Source organism: Loxodonta africana, chromosome X, assembly GCF_030014295.1.
Source record: "Loxodonta africana isolate mLoxAfr1 chromosome X, mLoxAfr1.hap2, whole genome shotgun sequence".
Lineage (NCBI taxonomy): Eukaryota > Metazoa > Chordata > Mammalia > Proboscidea > Elephantidae > Loxodonta > Loxodonta africana.
Window position 1 is genome coordinate 21,418,139 of NC_087369.1, and position 18,582 is coordinate 21,436,720.

Below are 18,582 nucleotides of genomic sequence, written 5' to 3' on the forward strand. Positions count from 1 at the left end.
TTTTCTGCTTTTAGAATTCACTACAGGAGTTTTCGTTGTTAAGTTCCACTGCATCCACCTACTGAATTTTCAATAATAGGCCTAAAACATTGCCAGTGGGTAAAGACTTGAAAACAGACTCAGCCATGTGAAAGAATAGAAGTTTCTTCTTCCGTCAAATGCAACAGCCACAAGTAGTGGAACAGGCACCTCCCAGGAGCATGGCTGCCCCTCACTGGAAGTGCTCAAGCCGAGGTTAGATGACAACTGAATAGGCAAGAGCAGGGGAATCCGTGCCCGGGGGAGAGGGTCCATTCCTTTACCTGGTAACAAGAGCAGTGGTACACTAGTAGGTGGCTGGCCAATGTGCTAAGTGACTTCCCCGCACTGTCTCATTTACTTCCAGAATGGCCCGATGAGGTGGCCAGGCTCTCAAAAGCAACCAGATGGTGCATTCGAATTAGCGTAATCTGAGGAGCAATTATAGGGTCGCTATGAGTCAGAATTGACCCGATGGCAATGGGCTTGGTTTTTCCACAGGTTTGAGGAGCAATTGGAGCACTAGTGGCACAGTGGTTAGGAGCTTGGCTGTTAACCAAAAGGTCAGCAGGTCGAATCCACCAGTTGCTCCTTGGAAACCCTATGAGACAATTCTACTCTGTCCTATAGGGTCGCGATGAATCGGAATCAACTCAATGGCAATGGGTTTGGTTTTTTGGTTTGGAAGGTGCAATTAATAGAGGCTTTTACAAAACGGGTAGTGTGTAGCGAAATCCCAAGGTAGTAAAAAAAAGTAGTAGCCGGGGCTAAAAAACACCCTCTAGACTTGTAGGGGTGAGGGAGAGGATGTGGAAGAAGGCAGACTTCATAGGAGCAGCGACCACCGAGAGGGGCCCAGCCAGGACCAGGCAACCCCACAGGCAGGGAGCCAGGGCCATGAAGCCCTGACCTCACTGTCCTCCCTCCCTCCGGGCTGTGTCCAGCCAGGGCTCCCCGTGAGCCATAGCCCAGGGGAAGGCAGAGTAGGTGGAGAGCGCACCTGGTGGGGGCAACGGGACCATATTATCCCCATTTCACAGGCGAGGGAGTCCTCTGTTCCCGGGAGGGTGTGTGGGGAACAAGGAGGACCCCTGGGGTCCCAGAGCCTGTGTGAGTCCTTCCTGCACTGCTCTCCCTGCCCTGGCTCCCTTGCACCCTCCCCAAACACTTACAGCGCTCCGGCTACTACATCTGTTAAAGGCCTGAGTAAATTCGGTATGTTTTATAAGTACCTCCCAACTGAGAAGTGTTCTGATTCTGTGTATTTGTGGTTTGGAATAAGGGGGCATGAGGCCAAGAGGACATGTTAAAGGTTTTCAAAACAGGGCAAAGCTGGACAGATGCTGTAGTCCCCTCCCTTTCCCAGTGTCCTCCTTTCTTTTTCCCATAGTCCTCCTCTCTCAGTCCTTCTTCCTTCATGCCCACTCTGAGCTTTGCCCCTTTTATCTTGAAAAACCCTCCTTCCACACTCTAATTTGGCTCAACTTCAAGGATGGCCTTTTCCCAAAACAGGGCTTTTTGTTTGAAACTAACTCCCATTTACACATCAACAGTCTATCCCCATGACCCAGATGTAATGCTTTCCCCTACTCTTAAAATTGGACAGCCTTGCTAGGTTCAAGTGTTGTTAGGTGCTGTCGAGTCAATTTTCAACTCATAGTGAACCTATATGACAGAGGAGAACTGCTCCGTAGGCTTTTCTAGGCTGAAATCTTCATGGAAGCAGATCACCCAACCTTTTTCCTATGGAGCTGCTGGGCGGTTTCAAACTATGAACCTTTTGGTTAGCAGCTGAGTGCTCCGTCATTGCACCACCACGGCTCCTGGTTCAAGTGCAGCTCAAGAAAAAAAGAGTGTATACTCCTGTAACTACTTACAGAAAGCAATGTTTATCAGCATGTTACCAACAAAACTCTCCCCAGCTTTCTGCACAGAAAAGAAAGGGAAGGAGGGTGGAGGGAAGGAGGGAGAGAAAGGGGGGGAGGAAGCGAGGGAGGAAGGAAGTGGGGAAGGGGAGAAGGGGGGAAGAATAGTAGATATGACCCTGAGGCAAGATCCTGAAGCAAGACTACACTGTGTTCTAACTGACTCTTTTCTAGGGGTAAGGCAGAGGGCCCAGTGCAGTTCCTAGGGGGCTGGAAGTCTGGAGTGTATCAACATTTTTCATTAATAACTTCTTTTCATAAAACCTTCCCACTCAGCCCTCAGGGCTCTTTTAGCGGGGCTACCTGCTTCTCTGGATGGCGCAAACGGTTAAACATCCGAGTACTACAGAAAGGTTGGCGATTCGAACCCACCCAGACACCACCAGGGGACCTGGGAACTTGTGCTTGTTTCTGAGAACGTAGCTCTTACTATTGAGAACATTCCATTTTTCTCTGGTATCAGGTAGGAAGTTTATAGTACAGGGATTTTTTAGATCTATTTGGTATTTCCCATGGAGAGCAGGCCCCAGGTGGTCCCTTTTTACCCAACAGCACAAACTATTATTTACTAATGTAGTAATGTAACATTAACGTGAATCCTTTATATTTTTATAATTAAACCCTAGATAAATTCTGCAAAAGGCGTAATTTTTAAAGCCTCACTAAAAAAAAAAACAAACATGTTTTATTCAGTGCTTCATGGACATAAACGGGGAAAGGGAAAATAATAATATCCTACCAAAAAGACAATGTGAACACAAAAGGTGAACAATGTAGCATAATTTGAATTCTGCATTTACTTGGGCTACTTAAGTGGTCAAAATTGAGTTTCAGCTCCATTTTGCGTGGAATGGAAAAGGGCAAAATTCTTTTAAACTATAAAGCAAATAATCAAGTACATAAATAAAACAATTTAACAACTTTTGTATTTTTCCGGCATTTTTTAGAAGTGATACACTTTGGAAAGGTATCATTCTGGACCTTAAAAAGTCAATTTCAAAACAGGTATGCCCAGATCTCAAAGGCAAAGCCATATCCACTCTTGCTGATATCACACAGGAGGTCAAGCTGTCAATGCATCCCCTAAGAGCGTCCCATGAAATCCAACCTCCAGTGACCCGCGACCTTTGCGCAGCAGACCCCACGCAGGAGACATGAAAAGGGTTTCGCTTTGTACTCACTCTTACGAAGTTGTCAGGGAACAAACCTCTCCTGCCATTGATCTGCCCCTCCCACCAGCCTCCATCCTCCTTCCTGATGTCGGTGATGATCTCACCCACGCTGATGGTCAGCTCATCGTCGTGCTGGGCCTGGTAGTCAAACTCCACTATGGCCTCCACTGAAAGGAACAGCAGAGAAAGAACAACTTAGACTCAGATGATGGAGATATTTGAGGTCCAGCATCTATGAAGTCCAGTGAGGTCACAGGAGAGGGGCTTCCCCTCTATGAGTACTCAAAATGACAAAGCTACACACAACCATCCGACTTTGGTTAACCTGAGGCGCATAGCACAGAAACTGCCAAGTGCTACTCATGGTCGGGCCCAGGCGGAGTGGCCTACAGGTCTCAGGGCCAGCAGGGGGTTCAGAGGGGAAACCACACAATGACAGACAGCTAGCAATGTTTGCCGCACCCAGAGGAGGCCCAGCATCATCTTCCCAAGTAGATAGGAGACCTGAGTTTGGCTCTGAGGCCGCCTCCTTTGCCAGTGCTAACTGTGTGATGCTGACCTTTCTGAGTCTCAGTTCTACAAAATGTACGTGATAATCACCCTCACCTCACAGAGATCACACTCACCTCCCAGTGACAACACGTGTAAAGGCAGTTCGTACAGAGGGTCCGGCTGGCCAGACCAACGTCTCAGACTGCCTATAGCAGAACAGATGAATTCTTAGGCAGCAATACCATTTTCCATTGTTTTCCCACTCTATGATCATCTGTAATCCTTGGTAAAAGGTAGAAGCAACTTGTGAGGCCGATGGCTCTTCTTATTTCCAGAGTGCCTATGCAAATTCGCAGAGCTAGCCAAGCCATGGACTGGTCAACTTAGCCCTAGGTTGATTACTCAATTCATCTAGACTTTGGGCCTCTCCTTATGCTCACCTCAATATAGACAAGTCTCCTGACCTCCTTTTTTATTTGAAGCTCTGAATGAATAAATGAATGAATGAGTGACGTGTGAATGCACACAAGGGTAGAAAAAATTAGGTAACACCCAAAATGGTGAATTAGCAACTTAGAAGTCGTGGTAAATGAATCGAAGAAGAAAGATTGAAACTATTTGTTAAATAAGGTTTGTGGTTTGATTTAATCAAAATATACTGAACCAGGTACCAAGTATGAGTTCTGTGCATGCAAAAAGTGCATGAGATGGGGGATGGGGGGAGCCTCTACACTGAGAGTGCCTGTAGTGAAGACAGGCAGACCAACCAGCACCTCTACGACAATGTAGGTAGCAGTGAAGGATTTCACAGAGGTATTTGTCAAGCACCCTGGGACTGCAGATGAATGTGCAATTAGTACGAGCTCTATGAAGAATGCATGTAAAAAATTAACTCAAAATGTATCACACACCTAAATTTAAGACTAAAACTGTAAAACTTATAAGAAAGCATAGGAGAAAATCTTAGTGACCTTTGGTTTGGCAAAGATTTTTAAAAAAAAATTTTTTTTAAAAACCCACAGTACACTCAGGGTAGATTTTCCAGGACCAAGTGCCCCTGTCAAACGGGCTTTGCATCTCCATTATGGACAAATTACGGCTAAATTCCAAAAGCTACTTCAGTTCAGAAGGCCCTGCCCACACAGACAGGTGTGCTCTTCCCTTTCTCTCATAGTGTCACTCAACCAGACAGTTCATAAGCAATTCCAAGTGGAATTTCTTTCCCTACATCATTTTTTCCTTCCAAAATTAGCTGGCTCACTCGTGTCAGGAATCTGCCCAGGATGAAGTTGAGTTGACCATTCTCATCACTTATCAGCAGAAAGGAGGCACATAAGCACATAAACAAGGCAACCTTTTCGGATGTCTCCTGGTTCCTGACAAGCACACACGCAGCAACATTCCAGTGTTCTTGTATAATACTCTGCTCCCCAGCACGTAGGGGGCCAGCGGAATAATCGGAACCAGGTCAACTAAAAAGCAGCTTTCTGCAAATAACCTAGACATTGATCAATTAAAGTTTTGCTTTATGAGCTGAGGTTACGGTGACTGCTGTTCATATGCCAGACAATTTTCCTACATTATCTCATTTATCTTCCCAATGCTATGACGCCCATTTTCCCACTTAAAGAAACTGAAGCTCAGCAAAGAAATTACACTTCCTTCCTGAGCTGGTGCCCTCCAAAGTGAGATGCACGCACTTTAGGGATCCGCTGAGATTATAGGGGGATAATTAGAATATCGATTCCTTTTTTTTTAATTAAAAAAAAAGAAAAATTCAACGTCCCTAAGATTCCATTTACAGACAGACTGTGGCTACTTCAGCTAGTCTCTAGGTCAGACAGGCACGGGTCCCCCTCAAAGGGCAGGGGTCCCCCAGGCAGCAGTAAGTCAGCATGGAGCACTGCCAAGGTGGCGCCTTCAGCACCATGGGACACCCTGCAGTTCTGTGATGCCTCCTGGCAAAACATATCCATGGATATTCCTCCTTTTAACTAAAACAGCCCTCACTAAGCAGATGAGATTTGTGCAAAGAAAGTTGGGGCTGTAGACAAGACTCAAGATGAGGCCAAGGAAACAAAATGCAGAGCCGACACTTTGCGATTTCTTTGCCAGCCACGTTGGGAGGTGAATACAAGGAAAAGCCAATCAGATCTCAGAGGGAGATGACCAAAAATCCTGAAATTATCAGGAAAATTTGTAATACGGGTTCACTTCCACCCTTGACATAGGTCTAAGTTACCTAATTATAGTATGGAACAACCAGGATTAACAAGATATTTTAAAACTATGCACCTAAAACATGAAGACAAATGTCTTCATTTTCTACCAATGTCTAAAGTCATTCAGTACTCAATCCCGTATTTTTCAAAAGTTCACTAAACCTCATGATAAATGTATAGAAGCTTCTTTTGGATTTTCTAAATCTGTTTTATATATATACATATAAAATCTACACAAACATATATGGGGAAATACTCAATTTTTTTTTTTAACAGCAAGTATTATATCTTAAAAAAAGAAATGGCTTGGAACACTGACCTAGGCTCCCCAAGGCTAATCTCATGAGCACTTGGGGATGAAAGCTCATTGCTTTTCTGATGGGGAACATAACGTCATGAGTGAAATTGAGGAGCAGCACATGGGACATGCCCAGGAGAGAAGTGGGGAGATCAGGAAGGCTTCTAAGGAAGAAGATGGTCAGAGGGCCAGTCTTGCTGGTGAACTAAAACTCTGTGTACTTTCAGGGACCCAGGAGCCAACTGACTTCCTGAACACATCCTTGCCTCTTCCTAAACAAGTCACATTCTCTTGGTTCTGTAGTTGGGTTTACCAAGGTCAATGCCGGAAGAGGACAAAAGAACCCGCTTCAAGAAGAGTATGTTTCCTAAGAAGTAAACAACTGTTGACTGTTGGTACAAACTAGATAGAAGCGCATTCTGGCTTTTCTCCCATCTTGCTCTTAAGATGAGCACAGTGACACACAGTAATTGATGCCTGATATTACGGATTGAATTGTGTCCCCCAAAACTGTATGCTGTAAATCCTAATCTCTCTGCCTGTGGTTATAATCCTATTTGGGAATGGGTTGTCTTTGTTATGTTAATGAGACAGGATTAGTACAGGGTGTGTCTTAAGTCACTCTCTTTTGAAATATAACACCCCCCCAAAAAAAAACCTAAACCCGAATCAATTCCAACTCATAGCGACCCTATAGGAGAGAGCAGAACTGCTCCATAGGGTTCCCCAGGAGTGGCTGGTAGATTTGAACTGCCGACCTTTTGGTTAGCAGCCGAGTTCTTAAGCACTAGAGATTAAACAAACGAGCAAAAGCAGCAGAGATGGGGAAAGAGAGATGTTACACTACATGAAGATCACCCAGGAGCAGGAGAGACAAGTACCTTCCTCCGGAGCTGACAGAGAGAGAAAGCCTTTATCTCTAGAGCCAGCACCCTGAATTCAGTCTCCTAGCCTCCTAAGCATAGTGGTTAAGTGCTATGGCTGCTAACCAAAGGGGTCGGCAGTTTGAATCCACCAGGCGCTCCTTGGAAACCCTATGGGGCAGTTCCACTCTGTCCTATAGCGTCGCAATGAGTCAGAACCGACTCGACAGCACTGGGTTGGATTAGCCTCCTAAACTGTGAGAAAATAAATTTCTGTTTGTTAAAGCCACCCACTTGTGGTATTTCTGTTATAGCAGCACTAGATAACTATTTGCTATGAGGAAGGCCAGGGATGAGAAATTAGGGCCTCAGAGAGAAATAAAACATGCTGTTTTTATTGTTACATTGCCATAGCGTCAACACTGACTCACAGCAACCCCATGTACCACAGAACAAAATGCTGCCCCATCCTGCGCAACCTTCACAATCTTTGGTATGCTTGAGGCCATTGTTGAGGTCACTGTGTATTTTGAGTGCCTTCTAATCTAGGGGGCTATTCTTCCAGCACTGTATCGGGCAATATTCTGTTGTAAGCCATTGGGTTTTCATTGACTAATTTTCAGATGTAGATCGCCAGGCCTTTCTTCCTAGTCTTAGTCTGGAAGCTCTGCTGAAATCTGTCCAATGTGGATGACCTGCTGGTATTTGAGATACTGGTAGCCCAGCTTCCAGCATCACAGCAGCACACAAACTGACAGACGGGTGGTGGAAATAAAGCCTAACTGCGTAATATTTGAATCTTCCCAATATCCTAGTTAGCTCGTCTTTCCTGATTTACTGATCGTCCTTAGTTCTGTGGTGGTCCCTTATGAGCATCTACGACACACAGTGGGTGCCCAGTAAAGACCTGACAAACTGAATGCTAACTTGCATGTGATACAGGCAGTTCACTCTCTGCCCAAACAAAGGTGCTACTAAAATGTCAAGTGCCAATCACATTTTTGCAAATTGAGTCATATCTTCAGTGTACTAAAGGAGCTTGCTATTTAAAGGATCCTGTGGTTAATTCTTTTGTAACATGAATAATCACTTCCTGCTCTACCTTTCCCGTGAAGATGAATTTTTACATATCAGGCTTCTCTAAGAGGAGGAAACCTGTGTATGGCTTCCTTTGCAGCTTGTTTGTTTAATCTCTAGGCTGTGTCTCTCCTGCCCCCTCTAAGGACCCTTTCCTGTGTCCTCTGCAAACCTCTGAAAGCTTTAGGGCTGTGCTATCCCATCTGGTACCACTCACCACATGTGGCTACTGAGCACTTGAAATGTGCTTAATACACAGAGATGTGCTTGAATTGAGATGTGCTGTCAAATACACAGAGTCCCTGGGAGATGCAGACAGTTAACGTGCTCGGCTGCTAACCAAAAAGGTGGAGGTTCAAGTCCACCCAGAGGCACCTTGGAGAAAGGTCTGACAATCTTACTACGGAAAAATCAGCCATTGAAAATCCTATGGGGCACAGTTCTACTCTGACACACATGGGGTCGCCATGAGTCAGGATTGACTCCTTGACAGCTGGTCAAATACACACCAAGTTTCAAAGATTTATCGCAAAAAAACTATGCAAAATCTCTCAGTAATAATTTTTTAGACTGGTTGTACATTGAAATGATACTATTTTGGATATGTTAGGTTAAATATAGTATTAAAATTGATTTCACCCATTTCATTTTACTTATTTAATGTGGCTACTAAAACATTTCAAATTATATATGTGGCTTGTATTATGTTTCTTTCGGACAGCAATGGTTTAGGATAATACTTGGCACACAGAAGCTCAAAACCTCGGCTTACACAAAACAAGGCTAAAATATTCAGAGCCCATGAGGAAGTCTGTGCCCCAAACCCCATTTCCTTGCTTTCAGCTGTAGCTGCAGCAAGGACAGAACATTATCTAAGATTTTTTAATGGTACCCTTTGGGACACTACCTCTGGGCGTGAGCACAAAATCCAAACATTAAGCTAAATAAAATATATCAGAGGTGTAATCAGGGCAGCAGTAAGCAAAATCCCATATTTACAGATGCCACAAATTAAAAAAGGACGTCTCCCCATCAGAAAAATACCACCCTCCAGCTGCCTGCTGTGCCAAAAGCCAACCTCCTAAGTTTGCTACATCTTCAGTCGCTGCAAAAACCAAAGCTACAGTTAACCCATATGCAGAAAAAGATAGAGCAAGAGGAGATAAGAGATCTGCTTAGAAATGCAAAACATTTCAACCTCCCCCATCTCCACCTTCAAACTTGCTCCAGTGTCCCCTCCCCTCAGATGAAATGGGTGGTTTTGAACCGTCGGTTGGCTCAGCCAGCTGCCAAGCAGATTCTCACGGTGAACTTCTCACGGTGGCATTCTGGCTTGGCCACCGGGCCCTGCCCCGCCTCTGCACACTATACTTCCTCTCTGGGAGCACTTGCCCCATGCAGACTGCAAGCCAAACCCAGAGCTTTTCCAGGATCTGATCTTCCATGCCTAGCATCAGGTCTGGCTCAAGAAATATCTGAATAAACAAGAAAGCATGCAGGATAATGAAAATCCTGCAATTAATCTCCATCTATATACACAGATACGTGATGTCACGAAAGGCTCAGCTTCAGAAGTAGAAGGGTTACAAACTTAAATTGCTTTTACACTTAGTCTTGTGAATTTTAAATGTTTAATTTTAATGTTTTCCAGTCCTCTGACTGAAGAGAACATACAGAATCAAGAATTCTTCACACACACACACACACACACAGACTTCACCAAAAAAGTACGTGAATGCTGATCCTTAAAAATATAAAGAACATTAGTTATCATCTTCTCGAATCCTTAGTTTTACAGATGAGGAACTGAGGCCTGGAAGGTTCCATGACTGAAGCTTAGAGAGATTAAGAGAGCTAAATACTGGCAGCGATAAGACTAGGACTAAGCTCTCCCAACTCACAGTCCACATGAGAGAAGAAAAGGTCTAAAGAGAAAACAGACCAGCGACATAGATTTTCATGCCATTGGTTTGTTTGCTTTTCTTCTTCTTTCATATAAAGCAGTTTCCAGAAGACTCAGAAAAAAATTACATCAGTCAGGAACATATAAAAACCTATGTCCAAATCTAAGCAGACAGAAAATATATTAGCAGATGCCTGGAGCCAGGGGTGGGAATGAGAACTGACTGCAAATGGGTATGAGGGATCTTTTGGGGCTGAAGGAAATGTTCTAATATTGAATTGTGGTGGCAGTGGCGCAATGACATGAATTTACTAAAAATCACTGAATTGTACATTTAAAATGGGTGGGATTTTATACACCAAATAAAGCTCTTAAAATAAAAATTAAAAGTTGATGTGATGTTTATTTGGTAATTTATGGACTGTAGATATTTGCTTATCGAGGTGGTTACTGTGTTTGTGTCCCAGGGAAAGCCTGTTTCCTGATTCAGGGTGGGGGAACTTCCCCTTTCCCATGGGATGCAGTCTGATGGGGCTATCCATCAACATGCCCTACCCTCTGCCTGCCAATGTATGGGCACAGGACCCAAGTGTGACTCCATATCATGTGACAAAGACTGGAAATGGCTGGAGCAGAGATTCCTTGACCAGAGCTCCCAGAAGAGCCAGAAATCTCGGGAACTGAAAGGTGGCCAGCTTTTCCCAGACCTGGTCCTCCAGCTTTTCCTTCTACCCTGGAAACCATCCCCACAGCCTTCTAATAAATCCCCTTTCCTGCTTTAGTTAAGGGAGAGTTGGTTTCTGTTGTTTGCAACCAAACAATTCTAATGGACATACTCATTGCATCAACTTAAAAAAAAAAAAAAAAAACCTCTTCCCAACCCAAGTGTGCACAAGGCACAGTTCTCATCTTTCAATTATAATGCAGTTACAAACGCGAACTAGCTGCTAGACACAAAACAAGTATGGCCCACTGATCTAAGCCTATCGACTGCTACTGTGCCCAGCCTCAACTTCCTTCCCAGCTCTTCAATGACCATTACCCCTGACAGCAGAGGGCCAGTATATTCGGGATTAGAACATGATGCAGAGGCAGGGCCAGGTCAGCCCATTGCCTGAACAGGAAAGGAACTCACAAAGCAGTGGGGCCTTGAATCTCTTCCAGCCTGCATTCTGCCTCCTTTGCCTCACCAGGGCCTAGTCTTGGAACAATGACCCAAGGAGCTCAGGAATACTGAGTTATTAAACACTTCCCAACTAAAATTAACCTCTGCAAACCTAGCACACAGCTCTTTTAGAACATGCATTAGACTGAGTAATAACTTGGCCAGAAAAAAAATCTTTTCATGAAAAAGAAAGCCCAGAGAAAGTATGCAGATAATTTTGCAGGTAAAAAACTAGTGAAGAATAAAGACAGCTTGTTATAGTTGGATAAGCCTGTGCGGAGAACGGTTATTACACAACAATCACGAGCGGGAAAAATAAGCTGCATCTTAGAAAACCAATTTAAGAAAAACTCAGCTAAGTCAAAATAGTTTTCTAAACTAGATGGTACCTGGCAACCACTACCCATCATTCTGACCAGGGTCACAATGGATGGATCCTGATAGAATGGGGGGAAAATGCGGAACGGTATCGAAAATTCTTTAAAAATTCAGACTGACTGGACTGGTAGAGATTAGAGGATCCCCGAGACTACTGCCCTGAGATACTATTTAAATCCTGAACCGAAACTATCCTTTGAGGTCACCTTTTAACTAAATAAGATTAGCTCACAAAATAAAGAATATCACCCATGAGTACAGCACTACTTTAAAAAAGCATCTATCTGAGACCAAATGGTCAACAAATACTTTAAAGCAAAGGTGAGAAGGTAAGGGTACAGGGAAACTACATTACTGGAAAAGGAACCAGAACAGAAATAATGAGAATGTCAACATATTATGAAGAATGTATCCAAAGTCAATGAACAATTTGTGTAGAATTTGTTAAATGGGAACGTAAAATGCTATGTAAACTTTTACCGAAAACACAATAAAATTTTATTTAAAAAAAGATACAGCTTTCTTTTCAAGTAAAAGAGAAAAAGCATGTGAACACTGTTTTACATAAATATTTGGCAGTTTTAAGTAATAAGACGGCTTGAGGATAAGTAGAGATAGTATTTTTCTTTTCCCTGACTTTGTAATGACAGCCTGGTTTTCAGGATCAAAGGAGACCCAAAGATAGATCCCTGATTATAAGATGATCTCCTATTTGTCTGTGAAGAGATCCAAAAGGTTGTGGGCCAGCCTGAATAAATAAACTTCGAAACCGAAGAAGAAACAGCCAAATGTCTGCTTCTACTATTAATTTAATCACAGATTATATAAAATAAAGCCATCAGAAAACACTGCTTTCTCTCCAACACCTTCTCATTTCATGAAATAATTTTATTCGACAGATATGGCATGAGTGGTGGAAACACATTTGATTATGGATAAGGTATCTAAAAGGATTGCTCAAACCACTTTGTTCAAAATAAATTAACAGAACCCTATAATATAAGATACTTTGTAAGGATTGTAATAGAATTCAACTCTTTCTTTTCTCAAGGACAGGATTTGGAGGGATGAGGAACTAGCTTTATATTTAGGCATGTGTTTTATGAAAGAAGAAAGGCCAAGCCTGGATGCTGATTTCAGTGTGGCTGAGCCGAATCAGCTGAAAGCTGAAGAGGCAAGAATGCTTAGGAGAGGGGGGACCAGGTCAAAAGGAGGGAAGTTAAGAACCATTCCACAGAAAAATGTGGCTAGTCAGCACTGTGGGGTGATGAGGGCGAGGGCTTAGTCACTGCATGGCCTTCTGTTAAGAAGAAATGCACTGTCTGGTAAGAGAGAAAGTAGTCGGCAAGGTGAGAGGAAACCACAGTGACCCTTCACTGCCTTCCCTGGGCAGATTTCCTGTCTCTCTTCAGCCTTCATGTCTAACCCCAGGTATAATAATCCTGCTTAACTGTGAGCCCCTGCAAGGCAGGAGAGAAGTGGAAAACTGAAGCTTGTGGGACTCTTAAAAGAAAAGCCGCACATTCCAATGCACTGTTCTCCCTGGACTGCCTAGCTGAGTGCTTGGCGACAAAGGATACTCCAGAAATGCTTGCTACTGAGTGAAGAAAAACTTGCAGAGATGGTTTTGACAAGAAGCTGAGAATCCTAGATCATGAGATCTGAGACAAAAGCACAGGGCTGAAAGCAGAAGATAACAGCAAAACAACAACCCTCCAGAGCAGCCTAGAATTTCAAACTGTCATAAATGTAACTACTTTGAGTTCCTCAACATATAATCTGGAGATAGCACCCAACATGTTTGCAACACCATAATGTGTAAGTTAGGTTAAAGAGCCCTGGTGGCACAATGGTTAAGCATTCAACTGCTAACTGAAAGGTTAAAGGTTTAACCCACCCAGCTGCTCTGCGGAAGAAAGACCTGGCAATCTGCTTCCATAAAAATTACATCCAAGATTTGTAAACATTCACTTGAAGCTCAATAAAAGTTAATAAAAAAAAATTACATCCAAGAAATCCGGCGGCTCTACTCTGTCACAGGGGTCACTATGAGTCGTAATGGACTTGACTGCACCCAACAGCAATAACGTGTAAGTTACTAGGGATGGTGCATCCGATGGTTTCATCATAAATTTCACCTGTGATGCTACATAATTGTGAATCTATCAACGTTGTAACTGCCAGTCTTTGACAAGTCATTTTGGTTGGTATTTTTAATAGTTAAACAACAATTTGAACTAAAAGTTGCTAGTCAAGTATCTAGTTCAAGAGTGTTTTACTTAATTGATTACACTGTAAATACTTTATAATAGCACGAGGAAACCGCTTAATAAGTACATATCTACACAGACTAACACATGCCAGAAGTGAAATTAAAGCCCAACATTGTTCTTTCTTTAGGAGGTTACAACTTAAAAGTTGGACAAACAAAATAACACCTAAATAAACTAGCCTAGGGATTAAATTTTTTTAAATCTTTTCCAAAACTGAAACATGAAATTAATTTAAAAAACTAAAAGGATCAACAGCCTCATTCTGAAATAAAACTTCTAGATGGATGATCTGAGCAGAGCAAGGTGTATTTTTTTTCCCAGAAATAATTAAATTTAGTCTCTAAATACCACTTCTCAATAAAAGGAGGCCAGGTAGCTTTAGAGAAATAGCTGATTCTAGGTCTAGGGCAGAAAATATGATCAGCCTGGAACATCTTATACCAGAAAGCAAAGAAGCCAAAGACTTCTTCAGTCTTGTTAAGAGAACTCAGAAGCTAACTTAAAGAGGCTCCCACTAGCCACAAATGGGACAATATTAGTATCGGTAAGAATAACTGCAATAAACTGAAACATATCAAAAGAGTTTGATATGTTTCAAATACAAAATAATGTCATGTGACATATGTTTCATAGCGATTTTTTTTTTTTTAAGTCAACTCATTGGTCACCTTCGGAGAATGCTAGGGAACCAACTCATTACTTTGAAAACTGGTAAATTAAGGAAAAGAATCAAACATTTATCCTGCCTTTCCTATATGAATTTAGGATAATCAAATAATTGACTTTGAGAAATTTCTCCTTATAAGAGTTTTCTGGGTAATAAATGAAGAAGGAGTGAGAGAATTAGACAATCAACATTTTGTAACCTCTAATGTAATCAAGGACCTGGGCAATGATCACTAACGGCTGCTAACATTACAAAAAGAGATAACCAGGCACCAGGCACCTCAGGACTGAAGTCAGGGACCCCACCAGGAAAGTATTCTTGCAAAAAACTGAATCTGGATTGGATCGAGCCTCAGGATTTACTACCAATTTACAGAGAATACATGGGGTCAGGGAATGTGTTCAACAGTACCCTAAAAGATGTAGTCAGCAAACTCCATACCATGGGAAACTCTACAAGGCAAACAATTTAGTTTCTTCAACCAAAGAAAAAATTACAAAGGGAAAAAAAAAGAGCAAGATGGGGGAACACAGACTAAAACAGATTTAGAGACCTTCCGAATCCTGATTAGAACACTTTTTTTTTTTTTCCATTTTTAACTGGTGACATAGTGGTTAAGAGTTTGGCTGCTAACCAAAAGGCCAGCAGTTCGAGTCCACCAGCCATTCCTTGGAAACCCCGTTGGGCAGTTCTACTCTGTCCTATAGGGTTGCTAGGACAATCTACTCGACGGCAATGGGATAACTGGGTACTTAACCTGGAGGTCTGATGATAAGTAAATATTGTTAAATGTTTTATCACAAAAATGATACTGTGGTTACAATTTTTTAAAGCATGCTTATCTTTAAGAAATACATTCTGAAATGCTTATGGACTGTTTAAAACGTTCAAAATTTGTCAACAGAGGAATAATGTTTCACACTGAATTTAAAAGATAAAGAGAAAATTTTTAATGCTGGTGTAACCACTGGTTTCCCAAGTGATTCAGACCGCTACGCTTTGCCCGGCAACACACCTGAGAGGAAGATGGGGTTTTTTAAAGGCAACAAAGTATTTAAAACATGTGTGTGTGTTTCCATACTTGAATTACTTATCAAGGGCACTAAGTACGTATAAATATCTTTCAGTAAAGATTTAATTCAAAGGTTTTTTTTTCTTTTTAGAGCTATAATTTATTTTCTGTGAATAAGTACAAAATCTAAAACCACCACCAGTTGCCAAAATGTTGATAATCTCCCCGCAAGAGATGCATTAGAGAAGAACCGCTGTGCCGTGTTTCATCTGAAAATGAGGGGACTAGGTTTTAAAACTGTTTACTTTGGAGGTTATATAGCACTTAATCCTGATACCTTTAAAAATGCGTACTTCTAGCTACTTAAGAAAACAATCGGCAACAAGCACATACACCACATTTAGGAGCATGGACCTTGGAATGGAGCTGCTAAGGCCAGCTTTGTGAGCATTCTGATTTTGGCTTTCTTGAACCACTTTCTGTATAAGAAAGACTGTGGTTTGGGTTGCTTAGATATAAAAATGACATCGTGATCATGATTTCTAACAGAGTCGTTATCTTGAAAAAGCGCATGCTGAGCCATGGCAAAGATTGGGCAGATCACCAGTCTAGCCCCGAGTCCCACGTTCTGCAAACTGGCCCGTCTTGGTGTGCTGGGGAAGCCCCCACAGGCATCTCTCTCTCTCTCTCTCTGTCCTCCCCCACCCCGCCCTGTGTCCCTCCCTCGGCCTCTCCACGCCCTCATTGTGCCACAGCATCCCCTGGCCTCACCCAGACCTACTGAACCAGAATCTGCATTGGACTGAGGGCACCAGGGGATTCCTACAGTACCACTTAAGAAATGCTGGTCTATCTGGCACTGGGCTCCTCACCCAGAGCCAGGGATGGCTTACCCAATAAGCAAGTTAAGCACGTGCTTAGGGCATCAACAAAGCAGGGGCACCAGTTTTTCTAAGCAAAGACCCATAAAAGCCAAGCAGACAGGACATAAGGAAAAGTGAGTGCTGCAGTGGAAGAGAACTAACAGGGCACTAAATGAGACTGATACATTTTCTTTGTTGTAGAATATGTGGAATACTCTTTTTGTAGAAAACATGCTACATAGTAAAAATCTTAGAACCCTGCAGCTGCTAAAAATTTTATAATCCAGTTCATCTCATTCCACAAAAATGGCATATGCCACTTTTGCAATCTATCGATAATATTATAGTCAGATTTAAAAAGAAGTTACACCATGGGTAGGTAAGATACACACACACACATATATATATACATGTATATATATAACTCACAAATCCCATTGGAATGTGTGTGCAGAGGAGGGGGTACCACAGATTATCAATGTTCATGGCCCTGCCCAGAGGTGTCAGGACCACCTGCGGGGCCACCTCCTGTCCCTGTCCCCTCACTCTGGTCCACATCAGAATGTCTAGGTCGAAGATGGTTCCTCCAGGGGATTCTATATACCTCTGCCCCGCTCCTAAATTGCTTTTTAGGAAGGAGGAACATAAGTCTGGACCTGAACAAAAAGGTCTGATGCTTACAATGGGTCAGAGCGTGCTTCCAGACCTCAGCCCTGATGATTTCTAGGGTACCTTTCATGCCATGCATCTACAGGTCTGCAGAAAAAAAAAAAAAAGGAAGCAGCATACAACAGACAAAAGGTGGAAACAGCCTAAATGTCCATCGACAGGTAAGTGAACAAACAAAATGTGGTTCACAACGCAATAGACTATTTACTACTCAGCCATAAAGAGAAACGAAGTTTTGATACGTGCCATTACATGGATGAATCCTGAAGATGACATGCTGACTGCAATAAGCCAGACACAAAAAAGGACAAATACTGTATGGTCCCACTTACATGAATTATCTCAAATAGGCAAATACATAGAGACGAAAGTTTATTAGCGGTTATAAGGTCAGCAGTTCATACCCACCAGCCGCTCCTCGGGAGAAAGGTGTGGCGGTCTGCTCTTATAAAGATTTACAGCCTTGGAAACCCCATGGGGCAGTTCTGCTCTGCCTGTAGGGTCGCTAAGAGTCGGAACTGACTTGATGGCAATGGGTTTGGGTTTTTTTGGTTTCTCAGGGGCTAGGGGATGGGGAAATGGGGAACTACTGCTTAAGGAGTACTGAGTTTCTGTTTGGGGGTGATGAAAATTTTTGCAAATAGACAGTAGCAATGATTGCACAACATTAAGAACGTAATTAATGCCACTGAATTATACCTTTAAAAATGGTTAAAATGGCAAGTTTTCTTTTTTTTTTTTCTTTTGGTTATATACATTTTACCACAATTTTAAAAAAGGGGAAGCAGCCAGCGGGTCCACATTAACACTGGGCAGACTGCCCTCCTCACTGTTCACTGGAGGAAAAGAATCTCCAGTGAAACAAACCCAAATGTTCAACCAGTCCCCCTTCTCCATGAAAGGCTTTCCGAGTCCTTGTCACAATTCTGATTACATTTTGATTCCTGTGTCCCCAGGAAGACAGGAACCATGTCTGCTTTGTCTGTCTCTGCAGACCAGCACCGGCCTATGCCTGGCATATAGTGAGAACCTAATAAATACTTGCTGAATGGAACTACTTTTGGAAAATCTAGGTGCCTGGTCATTTTATCCACTTTCCATCATTTACTTGTAGCAATCACTCTGTGGCACACTACATTTTCCAAGATGGCTGCTGCAACCTCTCCCATTCCTCATGCTCTTCAAGAATGTGACCCAGCCACCAGCAGGAGAAATCTAGTCCTACCTACCACTGCCTTTGATTTGTGATCACTTCAACCAACAGAGTATACAGGGAAGTGATGCAGTGTGACTTCTGAGGCCGCTCACTGAGGCCTATGTTTGCAGCTTCCAACTAACTCACTTGCTGATGCACCTGCACTTGAGGCCCTGAGCTGCCACGTAAGAAAGTCAACTAACCCGAGACAGCCATGCCGGGAGGAAGTCAAGCTGCACAAAGGGGTTTCAGGCAGGCACTCCACGGGCCTTGTGGGTGACAGAGCCTCCAGATGATTTCAAGTCACCCCCAGCCCTCAAATCTTTCCAGGCAAGACCCCAAACACTGTGGAGCTGAGACAAGCCATCCCACCTGCTCTCTCCAAATTCT

The 18,582-nt window shown here is 42.8% G+C and overlaps 1 protein-coding gene across 3 annotated transcripts in view; it reads right to left on the reverse strand.

The window, feature by feature from the left end:
* Positions 1 to 18,582, reverse strand: part of SH3KBP1 (SH3 domain containing kinase binding protein 1) — a 383,658-nt gene that overhangs the window by 308,703 nt on the left and 56,373 nt on the right. For all 3 annotated transcript variants that reach the window (XM_064278074.1, XM_064278072.1, XM_064278078.1), the window contains exon 2: positions 3,125 to 3,282. Coding sequence is in view for 2 of the 3 variants with exons in the window: in XM_064278072.1 (XP_064134142.1) it covers positions 3,125 to 3,282 (158 nt within the window). In the remaining variant the exon portion in view is untranslated. The remainder of the gene's footprint in view (positions 1 to 3,124; positions 3,283 to 18,582) is intronic.